Source organism: Ammospiza caudacuta, chromosome 25 (genome assembly GCF_027887145.1).
Source record: "Ammospiza caudacuta isolate bAmmCau1 chromosome 25, bAmmCau1.pri, whole genome shotgun sequence".
Lineage (NCBI taxonomy): Eukaryota > Metazoa > Chordata > Aves > Passeriformes > Passerellidae > Ammospiza > Ammospiza caudacuta.
In genome coordinates, this window is record NC_080617.1 from 5050481 (window position 1) to 5066685 (window position 16205).

The window sequence follows — 16205 nt, forward strand, 5'->3', positions numbered from 1 at the left end:
CACCTGCTGCCCATGGAAAGATTTCTTGTTCTTGCTTCCCAAGGATACCGGGATTAGAGCAGACTCACGGCAGTTCTTGCTCCTGCCTAGCTGACCATGGGTAAGTTGGGTGTCTCATGGGGTGTGGGACATGGGACCTGCAGTGGGGGGCACAGGGACCCTGGGGTTCGCCCCTTCTCCCCTGTGGGGCCTCTGCAGGGCTGAAGGAGGGCGGTGCTGGCAGAGCTGCTGCTGCCTCTGGGACCCTGCCCTGCCTGGTACAGGGCACTGGGTTCCAGACAGGAGGAACTTTAGTGCCCAACTCCTGCTCATCTGCCATTTTCCTTCTTAGTCATTCTTCCCGTTGCCGCTGCATTCTTTGCAGGACTCGCTATTGGCGTTGCAATTACAGGTGAGAGTTTGTCATGAGATGAGCAGCAGTCAGCTTGGCTTGGGTGCTGCTGAGAGGGAAGGGGCAGCTCTGGGCAGTGCCTGGAATGGAGTTGTGTCTGCCCCCGCTGCTGCAGCCCTGCACGCTGCTCCTCTCCTGGCGCCCAGGGCTGTCCCCGTCCCTGCAGCCCCAGCCCTCGCTGCCCGCTCTGCTCCCTGGCTGCTTTTGGGGAGGCCGGGTCTGGTGCAGGCGGCAGGGGGAGATGGGGCTCACTGAGAGCACCCTAACGCTGCTCTGCCCTCCCTGCAGCACTGGCAACGAAACGGCCCATATGGATCGGTATGACTCCCACGGGTCTGCTTATGCATATTGGTGAGTGAGGAGGGCAGGGAATTGGGCTGGGCTGTGCTGGGTGGAACACGGGGTTGCACCCTGGGCTTACTCTGCAGCCAAAGCAGCTGCTGAACCCCTCACTGGTCTGAATGTGCCCAAACTGAGGGAAAGGGATCCATCCCAATGTGGTGGGAAGAGCCAGGACACGATGGGGTTGGGGCTGAGGGCATTGGGGCAGTGCAGGGAGGTGAGTGCTCTGTGTCAAGAACTGCTGTGTCCACTGGCAGCACTGGCCAGAGGTGGAAATGGAGAGCAGGAAGGGGCTGGGTGTGCTCAGGGAGCAGATCTCACTGCAGGCCAACTCTCTGGCACAGACTGGAGAGGCTCTTGCTGGAGAGACATTGTTGGCTGTCCCTGCCTCTTGCTTGGCAATCAGCAGGCAGCCTCGATGCCTCTGGGACCTGACACTCCTGTCTTTATAGGGGGAGAACACGAGGATGACCCTCCGAGCTCATGCAAAGAGATCCAGAAGAAGCACTGTTGATTACCACAGCCAGTGACCAGAAGCAGATTTCCTTCCTTCCAAGAGGAAGATTGCTGATTGATTGGTGTCTTCCCACTGCAGGAACTGGAAAGCCTCCAGTGACCCGCAGATGCCTCACCAAAAATTAGGATTGCCCTGATCAATCAATGCTTTGAAATCTTTAATAAAAATGCACTGCTGGTGTGGATGTGTATGTGTGGTGTTGCTTGGTGTGCGTGGTGGCTCAGGTTGCTGCCGTGCAGCTGGGGCTGTGCTGTGCTCCAGGCAGGGATTGCACAGGCCGTGTTCCCAGCCTTGCTCCCTGTCCCCTGCACACCCACTCTGTTGGGTTTGGGGTGGTTCAGGGCTGCTGGTGCTGCCAGACACGCTGTGCCCACGGCTCCTGCCGGGCTGGGCCCTTGTCCTGGCTCCTGGGAGCCGTGTCTGGGATGCTCAGGGTGGGATCCCTGGGGAGCAGCCATGGGGAGCTCCTGGGCTGCTGGCAGAGCGTCCTGTGAGCATCGAGCCACTCCCTGATCTGCTGCTGCTCACTCCCACTTTTGTCTCTGGCTGCCTCTCTTTCTCTCTCCCCACACTCCTTTTCCATTTTCCTTCCTCCTTCTCTGTCTTTTCTACACTTTTTAGTAGTGTAATTTCTTTTCTTGTTTGTTTTTGAGTTATCAAGAAACAGTTTTCAGATACAATGTTGTCTTGGTGGACTTAATTTCATTCCATACCATCTATTTTTAAAATAATTCCTTGCAATTCCCCAGAGTGGAAAGCCACAGGCTCCCTGCAGGGACAACCCCAAGGTCCAATGTCCTGGAGATGGGGGAGCCCCAGCCCAGCTCCAGCAGAGACAGCAAAATCAATTGTTGATTAGAACGAAACCGAAACTCAGTGGTTGAGCAATTTCTCGGAAATTACCTGTGGTGACATTACCTGTTGGTACCTTTCCTGCTGCCCTTTGACCCTCAGAGCACAGCAGACGCAGGACAGGTCGGTGGTGTGGGGTGCTGGGCTCCCACAGTGGGTGTTTGGGGACAGCACCCCCTTTCTCTGTGCAGGGGGGGCAATAACGGGGCCCTGCTCACCTTGGGGGCAATAACGGGGAGCATCCACCAAGCCCTGGGCGGGGCAGGGGCCTGGGCAGAGTCTGAGGGCTCTGTGCTTGTGTGGGGAACCGCGGGCTCCTGAGTGGGACAGGTGTGGCTGAGCACGATCGTACAGGACACCAAAGCCCCGCCAGCCCCGCCTGCTGCTCACGGAAAAACGTCTTGTTCTCGTTTCTCGGAGGAGCAGGATCACAGAGGACACAGTGCAGCTCCTGCTGCCGTCCAGAGCACCATGGGTAAGTTGGGTGGCTCGTGGGGTCGGGGACACGGGACCTGGGTGGGACAATATGGGGGGGGACAGGGACCCTGGGGTTCGCCCCTTCGGGCATCTGCAGGGCTGAAGGAGGAGCTGATGCTGCCTCTGGCACCCTGCCCTGCCCTTCACAGGGCGCTGGGCTCCAGCCGGGAGGAGCTTTAGTGCCCAACTCCTGCTCATCTGCCATTTTCCTTCTTAGACTTTCTTCTATTTGTCGCTGCATTCCTCATTGGAATCCTCATTAGACCTGCACTTGTAGGTGAGAGCCTGGCACGGGATAAGAAGCGTTTGGGTTCTCTTGTGGTGCTGCTGAGGGAAGGGGCAGCTCTGGGCAGTGGCTGGAATGGAGTTGTGTCTGCCCCCGCTGCTGCAGCCCTGCACGCTGCTCCTCTCCTGCCGCCCAGGGCTGTCCCCGTCCCTGCAGCCCCAGCCCTCGCTGCCCGCTCTGCTCCCTGGCTGCTTTTGGGGAGGCCGGGTCTGGTGCAGGCGGCAGGGGGAGATGGGGCTCACTGAGAGCACCCTAACGCTGCTCTGCCCTCCCTGCAGCACTGGCAAGAGGTGAGGCCATCAAGTTCTCTATGAATTACAAGTATTTTGGCTTCAGTCTCCGAATCGGTGAGTGGGGAGGGCAGGGAATTGGGCTGTGCTGGGAGGGAACACAGACTTGTACCCTGGGCTTCCTGTAGAGCCAAAGCAGCCCTTGAAGCCTTCAGTGGTCTGAACCCAACTGAAATCTAGCAAAGGAATCTAGCAACGTGGTGGGAAGAGCCAGGAGTTGCTGGGGCAGGGACCAGGGCTGAGGGCATCGGGGCTGTGCAGGGAGGTGAGTGCTCTGTGGCAAGAACTGCTGTGTCCACTGGCAGCCCTGGCCAGGGACAGAAAGGCAGAGCAGGAAGGGGCTGGGTGTGCTCAGGGAGCAGAGCTCACTGCAGGCCAACGTTGTGGCACAGACTGAGGTGACCCTTAGTGGGGTGCAGCCCAAACCACTGAGCCTCGACTGCATCCTGGAGCATCCCATCACCCACGAAGGGCAGCCACCCCCAAACACCATCCTGAGCATCCTCCAGCCACTCAGGGGATCTGGGTCTGAGGCACACATGGGTTGGCCATGGCTCCAAACACGAGGAGCAGTTTGGTGGCTGTGGGCACAGGGGCCATCTGGGCAGTGCCTCCACCTGGGCTGCGCTGGGCACAGGCTGAGGATGGCACTGGGGGTGGGCAGGAGGTGCTCCCCAAGGCCCCTGCACAACCTCTGGCCTCTGACTCCCATCCAGGCATTGGATGGCTTTGTTGTAAACCACGTTTGAGTCACCTTGTGCCGGTGACAGGTGACAGACTGGGCTGACAAGTGCTCTGTGTCCCGTACTTTGCCCCATGTGTGACCTCAGGGCACTCCCCACACTCAGCTGAGTTTCAGTTCCTGCATTCTCTCTATTATTTACCTCAGATACACACATTCTGCAGCAGTGTTGGTAAACAAGGCAGCACAGCATTTCTCCAGCACCCTGAGCTTTGTCCTGCCAGGGCAGTGCCCACGTCCAGGGCCTGGGGTGGCCACGGGAGCAGGGTCCAGGCCCAGGGGTGCCCCGTGTGGCCCTGCTGCCTGCGCTGCCCTGGCTCTGGGGACACCTGATGGCAGCAGGGAGCTGAGATCTTGGGGATCTGCTCCTCCATGGGGTGCTACCCCTTGCTAGGGGGGATAATGGGGGTCCTATGCTTAGGCAGGGCCAGCTGGGGAGCCCTGGGCTGATTTCTCCTCCTCTTCCTCAGGACTCCTCACAGCTCTTGGTCATTGTGCTGCTTTGGGCTGGGCTAGGGGTAATTTTAATTTTCCTCCCAGGGGCTGTGTTTTGGTTTTGTGCCAAACACGAGGTTGATGCCACAGAGGTGTTTTGTTAGTGCTGAGCTTGCCCAGAGCCCAGGCATTTCCAGCCCCTCACACGGCCATGCTGGGGAGGGATTTGGGGGTGAGTGAGAGGTTGGGAGGAGACGTGGGAGGGACAAGTGACCCCAACTGACCAATGGGATATCCCAGACCGTGGGACATAACATGAATGGACAAAGGAGGGGACACTTGGAGTGATGGCATTTCTCTTCCCGCGTCTGTCCCGTCTGCAGGAGTCCCGCTCTCCCGGAGGAGCTGAACCCCTCCCTGCCCGCGGGAAGCAGGGACTGAATTCCTGGGTTTGCTTTGCTTGCGTGCACCGCTTTTTCTTTCCCTATTAAACTGTTTATTTCAACCCACAAGTTTTCTAGTTTTTACCCTTCCATCCTGTCCCTAGTCCCGATGGGGTTGGAGGGGTGGGAGTGGTGAGCAAGCGGCTGCGAGGCGCTTTGGGCTGGCTGGGGTTAAGCTTCGGCAGCCACGCAGGGCTCAGGTTCGGCTGCCGTGCCGTGACCCTCCCGTACACCACAGGACCCTCGCACTCGTCTGCCGTGACCCCACACTCTGGAACCCCTCTGGTTCCGCGGCCGGGACCCCCACCCCTGTCCCGTGCCGCCCTTGCTGTGTCCGACCGCCCGAACGGAGAATCAAGCTCAGCCCGCTGCCTCCTGCCTGGGCGCGGCTGGGACGGGGCGGCCCCGGGGCGGGCACCGGCACCTCTCCAGGGCACCGGGCACCGCGGGGCCGTTCCGGTGCACCGGGAACTGCAGGACCTTTCCAGGGCACCGGGCACCGCGGGACCATCCCAGTCCATCGGGCACCACGGGACCATTCCAGTACACCGGGCACCGCGGGCAGGTGAGCAACGCCGGGGGCAGGTGGGCAGCGCTGCTTCCTTCCCTCTTCCACCTTCCCTGTCCTCTTCCTCTTCGCTTTCCTTTTCCTCTTCTCCCTCCTGCCCTCCTCCCTTTTTCCCTCTTAGCTGTGAGACACAGAGGCAAAGGAGCTGCCACTGGAGGTGAAGGTCTGGCACTGGGGTTCACTGCCAGGCTGGGACTGCGAGTGCTGGGAAGGAGAGACTCAGGGTGCTGCTGTGAGGGAGGGGCAGGACCAGCCTGGAGCTGCAGGTTTCTCTCTTGGTGCTAAAATTGGGCTGACATCTATCCTGCTGTCACTCGGTGCAGGAAACTTTGCCAAGACGTACAAGAGAAAGCCAACTCCAGTGGAGGAACCCAAGGAGGAGACACTTTTGGATGAGAAATCTGGGGAGCACACAACTCCTGGTGATGAGCCCAAGAAGGAGAGAAATTCAGATAAGAAATCCTGGGATGAGACAGATCATGGTGATGAACCCAAGGATGGGGATGGTCCTGAGGATGGTGCTGGTGGTGGTCCTGAGGATGGTCCTGGTGGTGGTCCTGGGAATGGTCCTGACAATGGCCCAGACGATGGTCCCAACAATGGGGATAATCCAGGTAAAGTTCGTGGGAAGTTTGGGTGAGACATCAGGGAAAAATTTCTTCACTGAAAGACTGATTGGGCACTGACATTGTCTGGCCAGCGAGGTGGTGGAGTCACCATCCCTGGACGTGTTTAAAGACACTGGATGTTGCTCTCAGTGTCATGGTTAGGTTGATGAGGGGGTGTTAGGTCACAGGTTGGACTAGATGATCTCAAAGTTCTTTTGCAGCTTAGCTCATTCTGTCATTGTTTGTGGCTTCCCAAGGGAAGCCAAGCAGATGCCTGACCCCAAGGTCCCTGCCAGGCAGCCAGGTAGGCTCTGGGAAGCCCCAACAGCCTGGGCACCTTGAAGAGCTGTAGGAGCGAGAGGTGCCCCAAAAGCAGAAGTGCATGGCAGGAGGGGCTGCAGTGGTGGTGGGTGTGCAGGTACCTGCTGAGTGCCCTGGGAATTGCTGTGCTCCAGGAAGGGATTCCAGAGGGCACTGCTGCCAGCCCTGCTCCCTCTCGCCCTGCACAGGGAAGGGCTGGCAAGGCAGGGGGTGAGTTTGTTATGAACTCTGTTTGATTGACCTTGTGCTGGTGGCAGGTGACAGACTGGGCTGACACCTGCCCTGTGTCCCTGTGCTGTTCTGGGTTGGTGGCTGTGGCGGGCAGGGCAGGGCAGGGTGGGTGTGTGGGCACTGCGGGATGTGCCCCTGTTCCTGCCAGCCTGGGGGGACACTGGGACCCACCCCTCCAGAGGCCTCTTCCCAGGGGTCTTGAGAGGCAAAAGGCAGATGAAGGCAGGGGGAGGCTGGAGGAGCTGCTGCTGGCTCTGGGACCCTGCTCTGCCTGGCACAGAGTGCTCAGCACTGCTCAGGGGAGCTGTGCTGTCCATGCTCATGTCCTTCCTCCCCTCCTGCCATTTTCGTTCTCAGGGGACAATGGAAGTGGAAGTGGAAATACCATTAAAACTGTCCTTGGAGCCACAGCGGGAGCAGGTGAGGATCTGGCACTGGATGAGCAGCGCTCGGGTTCACTGCCTCGTGCCAGCCCCGTGGGGTCCTGGGGACTGGGCTGGGCTGGGGGCTGCAAGTACCAGGGCTGGGGAGAATTGGGGTGCCGGCAGGAGGAGAAGGGGCAGCTCTGGGCAGTGGCTGGAATGGAGTTGTGTCTGCCCCCGCTGCTGCAGCCCTGCACGCTGCTCCTCTCCTGGCGCCCAGGGCTGTCCCCGTCCCTGCAGCCCCAGCCCTCGCTGCCCGCTCTGCTCCCTGGCTGCTTTTGGGGAGGCCGGGTCTGGTGCAGGCGGCAGGGGGAGATGGGGGTCACAGAGAGCACCCTAACACTGCTCTGCCCTCCCTGCAGGGTTGGCAGTGGTTGGCCTCCCATTGTGTGTTGCTGCGCTGGGTTTCACCGGGGCCGGCATCGCCGCCGGTTCCTTCGCTGCCAAGATGATGTCGGCAGCTGCCATCGCCAACGGCGGCGGAGTGGCTGCAGGCAGCACCGTGGCTGTGCTGCAGTCCATCGGTGAGTGGGGAGGGCAGGGGAGCTGGGCTGCCTCTCATGGCAGGGAGCACGGGCTGGCTCTAGAGCCAGAGCAGCCCTTTCACCCCTCCCTGCTCTGAATTGCTCCAAACTCTCGGGCTTCTCCCTGCTCGGGAGGAGCCCTTGGCTGGCTGTGCCCAGTGCTCAGTCCCTCAGCAGGCAGCCTTGATGCTCCTGAAACTTCACATCTCGATTTGTCTTTGCAGGAGCTGCAGGTCTTTCTGCTGGTGCCAAAGCTGCCCTGGGCTCAGCTGGTGCAGCAGCCGGTGCCTGGTTCTCAAAAGGGAAGAAAGCTCCAAGTGACCAACCTAAAAAGGATAAAAACCCAAGTGACCAACCCAAGAAAAAGTAACTCGGGTGACTAACATGAGGAGGTGACAACTCCAGACAAGCAACCCAAGAGAAGTCAAGCAGGTTGCTGATCCCAAAGCCGTGCCTTGCACAATGCAGCTGAGAAAACCCCACAGACCCCTCAGGGCTCTGCCTCCCCTTTCAAAAGGTTTGGATTATGTGAGCAGTGATTTCCCTGAAGCCAATAAAAGCGCCTTGCTTGCAGCAGAGTTGGTGTCTGTGTGTGGCTGCTCTCTTGGCTGATGGTGGCATTAGAGGGGGACAGGGCACAGGGGATGCTCAGTGCCCAGCACTGACCTGCTCGCTGATGCTGCCCCCAGTTCCCCTGCTCTCAGTTTGGGGCAGGGGAGAAGTTACAGCCCAAGCCAGAGGATGGATGCACTCTTTCATTAAGGTTAAAGGTTTTTAATCACTTTTCCAGAATACAGATACAACTGTCTCAGCTCAGCAGCAAAGGGGGCGTGCAGCGAGGGTTTTCAGCCGGCTTTTGAGGCTGCCCTGTGGGGAGGAGGAGGCAGAGCGGCTCCGGATCTGCTCTCCGGACTGCTGTGGGTGCTCGCTGGAGCCGCGGAGTTTCATCGGTCCCAAACCTGCTGGGGAAAGGCTCCGTGAAGCCACAGGAGCTCCGGCACAGCCTGAGCAGCCCCGGCCCGGCGCGTCCTTCCCCCTCAGCCCCCGCAGGTCCCGTCCGAGGCCATCGGGGCCAAAGGGCTCCTGAGGGGACACCCCAGGGTGAGGACGGGAGAGCCCCGGCCCTGCTCGAGCAGAGGCAGCACCATCAAGGGTTACCCAGAAAGCGAAACGGAGCGAGCGGCTTCCTTGCTGATTTCTCGGAAATCAGCTGACCGGCCGCGCCCCTTAGCTCCGCCTTTCCTCAGCCCTCGGCTCCCCAGAGCACAACAAACACACGAGAGGTTGGAGGTGTGAGGTGCCGCCGTGGGTGTGTGGGGACAGCAGCCTGTCTGTAATGGGGGGACAATAACGGGGGGTTCTCCTCGCTGTGCCGGGGGAGCGGCCCGGCAGGAGCTGGGGCTGGGGAGAGGGAGGGGTTTCTTCTTGTGAGGGGAAGGGCCGGGGTCTCCTGGGTGGGGCCTGGGGGCGATCGTGCAGGGCAACAAAGCTCCGCTGATCGCAGCTGCCGGCCACGCAAAAAAATCTTGGTTCTCGTTCCCCCAAGGTACCGAGATTAGAGCAAACTCATCGCAGATCTCGTCCCATCCAGATGGCCGCGGGTAAGCTGGGAAGTTCCTGGGATGGCAGTCTGGGTCCTGAGGGGGGCACAGGGACCCTGGGGTTCGCCCCTGCTCCCCTCTCCTCCCGGAGGGCTGAAGGAGGGCGGTGCTGGCAGAGCTGCTGCTGCTCTGGGACCCTGCCCGGCTCAGGGCGCGGGGCCCCAGCTGGGAGGGGCTTTAGGGCAGATGGGCTGGGCTGTGCTGGGTGGAACACGGGGTTGCACCCTGGGCTTACTCTGAAGCCAAAGCAGCTCTTGAACCCATCCCTGGTCTGAGTGTGCCCAAAGTGTGGGAAAGGGATCCATTCCAATGTGGCAGGAAGAGCCAGGACCTGCTGGGGTTGGGGCTGAGGGGATCAGGGGCTGTGCAGGGAGGTGAGTGCTCTGTGTCAAGAACTGCTGTGTCCACTGGCAGCACTTGGCCAGAGACAGAAAGGCAGAGCAGAAAGGGGCTGGGTGTGCAGCACACCACAACACTCAGGGAGCAGAGCTGACTGCAGGCCAATTCCCTGGCACAAGCTGAGGATGCTCTTAGTGGGGTGCAGCCTTCCAGGTGCTACCACAGCTCAAACCACTGAACTTCGCCTGCATCCTGGAGCATCACATCACCCACAAAGGGCAGCCACCCCCAAACACCATCCTGAGCATCCTCCAGCCACTGAGGGGCTCTGGGTCTGACGCATGCATGGATTGGCCATGGGTCTAAATACAAGGAGCTCCGTGCTTAGGGGTCCTGTGGGCACAGGGGCCATCTGGGCATGCAGGACACAGACTGGGCTGACACGTGCCATGTGTCCTGTGCTGTTCCAGGTCGGTGGGTGTGTCGGGCAGGGCAGGGTGGGCATTCCGGGGTGTGCCCCTTCTCCCTGTTCCTCCCAATCTGGGGGCGTATTGGGACCCACCCCACCAGTGGCCTCTTCAGGGGCTGAAGACAGGGGGAGGCTGGAGGAGCTGCTGCTGCTCAGGGGAGCTGTGCTGTCCATGCTCATGTCCTTCCTCCCTTCCTGCCATTTTCTTTCTCAGGGGCGAATATCATTATCATTAAAGCTGTCATTGGAGCCACAGTGGGAGTCACAGTGGGAGCAGGTGAGGATCTGGCACGGGATGAGCAGCGCTCGGGTTCACTGCCCGGTCCCAGCCACACGTGGCCCTGGGGACTGGGCTGGGCTGGGGGCTTCAAGTACCAGGGCTGGGGAGAATTGGGGTGCCGGCAGGAGGAGAAGGGGCAGCTCTGGGCAGTGCCTGGAATGGAGTTGTGTCTGCCCCCGCTGCTGCAGCCCTGCACGCTGCTCCTCTCCTGGCGCCCAGGGCTGTCCCCGTCCCTGCAGCCCCAGCCCTCGCTGCCCGCTCTGCTCCCTGGCTGCTTTTGGGGAGGCCGGGTCTGGTGCAGGCGGCAGGGGGAGATGGGGCTCACTGAGAGCACCCTAACGCTGCTCTGCCCTCCCTGCAGGGTTGGCACTGGTTGGTGTCCCGGGGAGCATTGCTGCACTGGGATTCACCAAGGCCGGCATCCTCGCCGGCTCCATCGCTGCCAAGATGATGTCGGCAGCTGCCATCGCCAACGGCGGCGGAGTGGCTGCAGGCAGCACCGTGGCTGTGCTGCAGTCCATCGGTGAGTGGGGAGGGCAGGGGAGCTGGGCTCCATCTCCATGGCAGGGAAAACACGCTGGCTCTAGAGCCAGAGCAGCCCTTTCACCCCTCCCTGGTCTGATTTGCTCCTAACTCTCGGGCTTCTCCCTGCTCGGGAGGAGCCCTTGGCTGGCTGTGCCCAGTGCTTGGTCCCTCAGCAGGCAGCCTTGATGCTCCTGGGAGTTCACATTTCAATTTGTCTTTGCAGGAGCTGCAGGTCTCTCTCTTGCTGCCAAAACTGGGCTGACAGCTGCCCTGGGCTCAGCTGGCGCAGCAGTCGGTGCCTTGCTGCCCAAGTGATAGAAACCTCCAAGTGACCAACCCAAGGAAAAGTAACTCGGGTGACAAACATGAGGAGGTGACAACTCCAGTCAAGCAACCCAACAGAAGTCAAGCAGGTTGCTGATCCCAAAGCAGTGCCTTACACAATGCAGCTGATAAACCCCCACAGACCCCTCAGATCTTTGCCCCCCCTTTCAAAAGCTTTGGATTCTCTTGAGTAGTGATTTCCCTGAAGCCAATAAAAGCTCTTTGCTTGCAGCAGAGTTGGTGTCTGTGTGTGGCTGCTCTCTCGGGTGATGGTGGCATTAGAGGGGGACAGGGCACAGGGGATGCTCAGTGCCCAGCACTGACCTGCTTGCTGATGCTGCCCCCAGTTCCCCTGCTCTCAGTTTGGGGCAGGGGAGAAATTACAGCCCACGCCAGAGAATGGCTGCACTCTTTCATTAACGTTAAAGGTTTTTAAGCACTTTTCCAGAGTACAGATACAACTGTCTCCGCTCAGCAGCAGCAAACGGGGGTGCAGAGAGGGGTTTCGGCCGGTTTTTGAGGATGCCCTATGGGGAGGAGGGGGAGGCAGAGCGGCTCCGGATCTGCTCTCCGGACTGCTGTGGGTGCTCCTCGGAGCCGCGGAGTTTCATCGGTCCCAAACCTGCCGGGGAAAGGACCCGTGAAGCCACAGGAGCCCCGGCACAGCCTGAGCAGCCCCGGCCCGGCGCGTCCTTCCCCCTCAGCCCCCGCAGGTCCCGTCCGAGGCCATTGGGGCCAAAGGGACCCCTGAGGGGGCACCCCAGGGTGCGATCCCGAGGACGGGACAGCCCCAGCCCTGCTCTAGCAGAGGGAGCGACTTCAAGGGTTAAGGAGAAAGTGATGCTCAGCGATCGGCTTCAGAAGTTCTCGTACATCAGCTGACCCGACACATCTTTGTTAGTACTTTTCCCGCAGCCCTTGTCCCTCAGAGCACAGTCCACACAGGACAGGTTGGTGACGGGCGGCCGGTGTTTGGGGACAGCAGCCTTTCTCTGAGGGGGGGACAGAACCGGGGGCTGCTCCCTTCGCTGTGCCGGCGGAGCGGCCACCAAAACCCGGCCGGGCAGCAGCCGGGGAGGGTCGTGGTGGTGGGCGCAGGGTCGTCTCTGCTTTTAAGGGCAGGGGGCGGGAGTTCCTGGGTGGGAGAGGAGTGGCTGGAGGCGATCGCGCAGGGCAAGAAAGCCCCGCTGATCTCATCTGGTGCCTACGCAAAATGTTCTCGTTCCCCAGGGATCCGGGATTAGAGCAGACTCATCGCACATCTCGCTCCCGCCCAGACGACCATGGGTGAGCTGGGAGGTTCCTGGGGTGCGGGCCTGGGTCCTGAGGGGGGCACAGAGACCCTGGGGTTCGCCCCTGCTCCCCTCTCCTCCCGGAGGGCTGAAGGAGGGCGGCGCTGGCAGAGCTGCTGCTGCTCTGGGACCCTGCCCTGCCCGGCACGGGGCGCGGGGCTCCAGCTGAGAGGGGCTTTATTGCAGATGGGCTGAGCTGTGCTGGGTGGGAACACGGGGTTGTACCCTGGGCTTACTCTGAAGCCAAAGCAGCTCTTGAACCCTACACTGGTCTGATTGTGCCCAAAGTGTGGGAAACGGATCCATCCCAATGCGATGGGATGAGCCAGGACCTGCTGGGGTTGGGGCTGAGGGGATCAGGGGCTGTGCAGGGAGGTGAGTGCTCTGTGTCAAGAACTGCTGTGTCCACTGGCAGCACTGGCCAGAGGTGGAAATGGAGAGCAGGAAGGGGCTGGATGTGCTCAGGGAGCAGAGCTGACTGCAGGCCAGTTCCCTGGCACACACTGGGGACACCCTTAGTGGGGTGCTGTCGGTTTCTCGGCTGTTGAGGTGACTTGGAATGGCCCGGGGTGGCCTTGGACAGCCCGCGCTTCAAAGGATGAGAAGAGGCTTCAGATCTTTTCTCGGTCTCGGTGTTTATTAATTGTTTATCTAAAAGATTTTCTCTCGGCCTGACAGAGGTCTGCACAGCAAGCCAGCCATGAGCACACTGAGAGCCCACGGGGCGGTCACTTATCTTTATACTCGAAATTACGTATACAATATTTATCATTTTTTCCCAATACCTTTTACCCTTATTAACCAGTGCACTTTTAGTAATAACCAATCCCAAAGTGCCACCATCACCACAGAAGATGGAGGCCAAGAAGAAGAAGAAGAAGAAGAAGAAGAAGAGGACACGCCCCAATTCCTCCATCTTACTTCTTTAGACCCCCCTGTACAGAAATCCTAAACCCTGTGTTCACACTCTAATTAACTTATCCCTTCACCATTCACCCAGTGAAACCTTCCCAGTCCTCATACAGGTGTCGTCTCTTGTGTAGGATCAAAGTCCAGCCACCAGACACTTCTGGCAACATTCCAGGACTCCCGAGCCCCACAAGGGTGGTCTCGGTCACTCTGCACCTCAGTCCTGAGGTGCTGAGATCCCACAGGGTGCAGCTTTCCAGGTGCCCCCACAGCTCAAACCACTGAACCTCGACTGCATCCTGGAGCATCCCATCACCCACGAAGGGCAGCCACCCCCAAACACCATCCTGAGCATCCTCCAGCCACTGAGGGGCTCTGGGTCTGATGCATGCATGGATTGGCCATGGGTCTAAATACAAGGAGCTCCGTGCTTAGGGGTCCTGTGGGCACAGGGGCCATCTGGGCATGCAGGACACAGACTGGGCTGACACGTGCCATGTGTCCTGTGCTGTTCCAGGTTTGTGGGGGCGGTGGAAAGGACAGGGTGGGTCAGCACTCTGGGGTGTGCCCCTTCCCCCTTTTCCTCCCAATCTGAGGGGACATTGGGACCCACCTCTCCAGAGGGCTCTTCCCAGGGGTCTTCAGGGGCTGAAGGCAGGGGGAGGCTGGAGGAGCTGCTGCTGCTCAGGGGAGCTGTGCTGTCCATGCTCATATTCTTCCTACTCTCCTGCATTTTTCTTTCTCAGGTGACGGTGGAAGTGCCATTGGAACTGTCATTGCAGCCACAGTGGGAGCAGGTGAGGGTCTGGCAGTTGTTGAGCAGCGCTCGGGTTCACTGCCCGGTCCCAGCCCCGTGGGCTCCTGGGGACTGGGCTGGGCTGGGGGCTGCAAGTACCAGGGCTGGGGAGAATTGGGGTGCCGGCAGGAGGAGAAGGAGCAGCACTGGGCAGTGCCTGGAATGGAGTTGTGTCTGCCCCCGCTGCTGCAGCCCTGCACGCTGCTCCTCTCCTGCCGCCCAGGGCTGTCCCCGTCCCTGCAGCCCCAGCCCTCGCTGCCCGCTCTGCTCCCTGGCTGCTTTTGGGGAGGCCGGGTCTGGTGCAGGTGGCAGGGGGAGATGGGGCTCACTGAGAGCACCCTAACGCTGCTCTGCCCTCCCTGCAGGGTTGGCACTGGTTGGTGTCCCGGTGTTCCTCGGTGCGCTGGGTTTCACTGGGGCCGGCATCGCCGCCGGCTCCATCGCTGCCAAGATGATGTCGGCAGCTGCCATCGCCAACGGCGGCGGAGTGGCTGCAGGCAGCACCGTGGCTGTGCTGCAGTCCATCGGTGAGTGGGGAGGGCAGGGGAGCTGGGCTCCATCTCCATGGCAGGGAGAACAATGGGGCTGCAGGGATGGGGACACTGAGGCAAAGGAGCGGCTCTTTGGCTCTAGAGCCAGAGCAGCCCTTTAACCCCTCCCTGCTCTGAATTGCTCCAAACTCTCTGGGTTCTCCCTGCCCAGGAGGAGTCCTTGGCTGGCTGTGCCCAGTGCTCGGTCCCTCAGCAGGCAGCCTTGATGCTCCTGAAACTTCACATTTCAATTTGTCTCTGCAGGAGCTGCAGGTCTTTCTGCTGGTGCCAAAGTTGCCCTGGGCTCAGCTGGCGCAGCAACTGGTGCCTTGCTGTCCAAGTGAAAGCAATGTCCAAGTGAAAAACGTAAAAAAAGGATAAAATCCCAAGTGACCAACCCAAGAAAAAGTAACTGGTGAAAAACCTGCGCAGGAGACAACTCCATACAAGCAAACCAGAAGTCAGGCAGGTTGCTGATCCCAAAGCCTTACCTTGCACAATGCAGGTGCTGGGAAACCCCCACAGACCCCTCAGAGCTCTGCCTCCCCTTTCAAAATGTTTGGATTGTTGTGAGCAGTGTTTTTCCTGAAGCCAATAAAAGCTCCTTGCTTGCAGCAGAGTTGGTGTCTGTGTGTGGCTGCTCTCTTGGGTGATGGTGGCATTAGAGGGGAACAGGGCACAGGGGATGCTCAGTGCCCAGCACTGACCTGCTCGCTGATGCTGCCCCCAGTTCCCCTGCTCTCAGTTTGGGGCAGGGAAGAAGTTACAGCCCACGCCAGTGGAACAGAACCCAGTGTGAGTGGGAACCACCAGGTGCTGCTGTGCAGGTGATCAGCTGCAATTTTAACAGTGGCTTAAAAACTACTGAGCCCTCCCCATATGAAATCTGTGAGATTCTGCTTTCAAGCTGGTTTGCAAACTGCTTTTAGATTCCAGCGTCATAGAGGAAAGGAGGATGGCTGCACTCTTTCATTAACGTTAAAGGTTTTTAATCACTTTTCCAGAATACAGGTATGATTGAAACAAAAACTCTTTTGAGGGTCTCAATAATTCACTTATGAATACCATACATTGAACTCTATAAATTCTCATATTAGAAAATCTCTGTTTAATATAGGTTATGATGCACTGCTGACCTAGTTACATCTGAATTAACACTTTGCAGTTTTATAGCACCTTTCAACACAGGGCAGCAAAGCATCCTGTGGAATTCTGCCTGATAATGCCCAAACGAGGTAGGAAAGTCTGGCCAATTTACAGAGGGTACAGCCCAGGGACAGATTGGAAGGGACAAGGTATGAGGTGTCATCAGTCCTCAGGAGTGATGGGAAGTGTGTGCTGGGGCTGGGGGTGGGTTTGTGGCTTAGCTGGGGAGAAAGTTCAGGTGCCACCACCCTCACCCTTCCCTCCAAAGCTGCAGCCTGGCTCCCAGCAGGTCCAAAAGACCTTTGCAAATTGCTCTGGCTGTTTATACTATAAATATGCAGAAGAGAGGATAAAAAGCCTCTTGACACACCCAAAGGCTGACTAAGAATCAAGGCTACCAAGCTGGGGTGTGTGGCTTGTGCTGCCCACATCCACTTGGATTTCCCAAGATTAAAACCATGTTCTTGGGATTCATTTTGAGATGTGGGGTGTAAAGCTTTATCCAACTTCCCTGTTTCATTGTCATAAATTCCCTTCTCCCATCT

General features: G+C 59.1%; 3 protein-coding genes across 3 annotated transcripts; all 3 read left to right on the top strand.

The window, feature by feature from the left end:
• Nucleotides 1-2507: 2507 nt before the first annotated feature.
• LOC131567859 (uncharacterized) lies at nucleotides 2508-8398 on the top strand. Its single transcript, XM_058819621.1, has 9 exons — nucleotides 2508-2577; nucleotides 2797-2856; nucleotides 3144-3212; nucleotides 5014-5340; nucleotides 5667-5957; nucleotides 6861-6923; nucleotides 7288-7449; nucleotides 7674-7966; nucleotides 8240-8398. Exons 1-8 carry the CDS (start codon nucleotides 2574-2576, stop codon nucleotides 7817-7819), a joined length of 1122 nt encoding a protein of 373 aa, XP_058675604.1. The 5' UTR covers nucleotides 2508-2573; the 3' UTR covers nucleotides 7820-7966; nucleotides 8240-8398.
• A 334-nt stretch (nucleotides 8399-8732) lies between these two features.
• Nucleotides 8733-11223, top strand: LOC131568104 (interferon alpha-inducible protein 27-like protein 2A). Its single transcript, XM_058820000.1, has 5 exons — nucleotides 8733-8782; nucleotides 8996-9050; nucleotides 10073-10135; nucleotides 10500-10661; nucleotides 10887-11223. Exons 2-5 carry the CDS (start codon nucleotides 9041-9043, stop codon nucleotides 10976-10978), a joined length of 327 nt encoding a protein of 108 aa, XP_058675983.1. The 5' UTR covers nucleotides 8733-8782; nucleotides 8996-9040; the 3' UTR covers nucleotides 10979-11223.
• A 991-nt stretch (nucleotides 11224-12214) lies between these two features.
• On the top strand, nucleotides 12215-14961 carry LOC131568105 (interferon alpha-inducible protein 27-like protein 2A). Its single transcript, XM_058820001.1, has 4 exons — nucleotides 12215-12274; nucleotides 13935-13985; nucleotides 14350-14511; nucleotides 14779-14961. Exons 1-4 carry the CDS (start codon nucleotides 12271-12273, stop codon nucleotides 14856-14858), a joined length of 297 nt encoding a protein of 98 aa, XP_058675984.1. The 5' UTR covers nucleotides 12215-12270; the 3' UTR covers nucleotides 14859-14961.
• The last annotated feature ends 1244 nt before the right edge of the window (nucleotides 14962-16205 follow it).

Excerpts from the sequence above, each read along its gene's own strand:
- LOC131567859 (XM_058819621.1), top strand. Across the intron at positions 5,958-6,860 it reads CAACAATGGGGATAATCCAG|GGGACAATGGAAGTGGAAGT; the intron begins GTAAAGTTCGTG and ends TTTCGTTCTCAG. Across the intron at positions 7,450-7,673 it reads GGCTGTGCTGCAGTCCATCG|GAGCTGCAGGTCTTTCTGCT; the intron begins GTGAGTGGGGAG and ends TTGTCTTTGCAG.
- LOC131568105 (XM_058820001.1), top strand. Across the intron at positions 13,986-14,349 it reads TGCAGCCACAGTGGGAGCAG|GGTTGGCACTGGTTGGTGTC; the intron begins GTGAGGGTCTGG and ends CCCTCCCTGCAG. Across the intron at positions 14,512-14,778 it reads GGCTGTGCTGCAGTCCATCG|GAGCTGCAGGTCTTTCTGCT; the intron begins GTGAGTGGGGAG and ends TTGTCTCTGCAG.
- LOC131568104 (XM_058820000.1), top strand. Across the intron at positions 10,136-10,499 it reads GGGAGTCACAGTGGGAGCAG|GGTTGGCACTGGTTGGTGTC; the intron begins GTGAGGATCTGG and ends CCCTCCCTGCAG. Across the intron at positions 10,662-10,886 it reads GGCTGTGCTGCAGTCCATCG|GAGCTGCAGGTCTCTCTCTT; the intron begins GTGAGTGGGGAG and ends TTGTCTTTGCAG.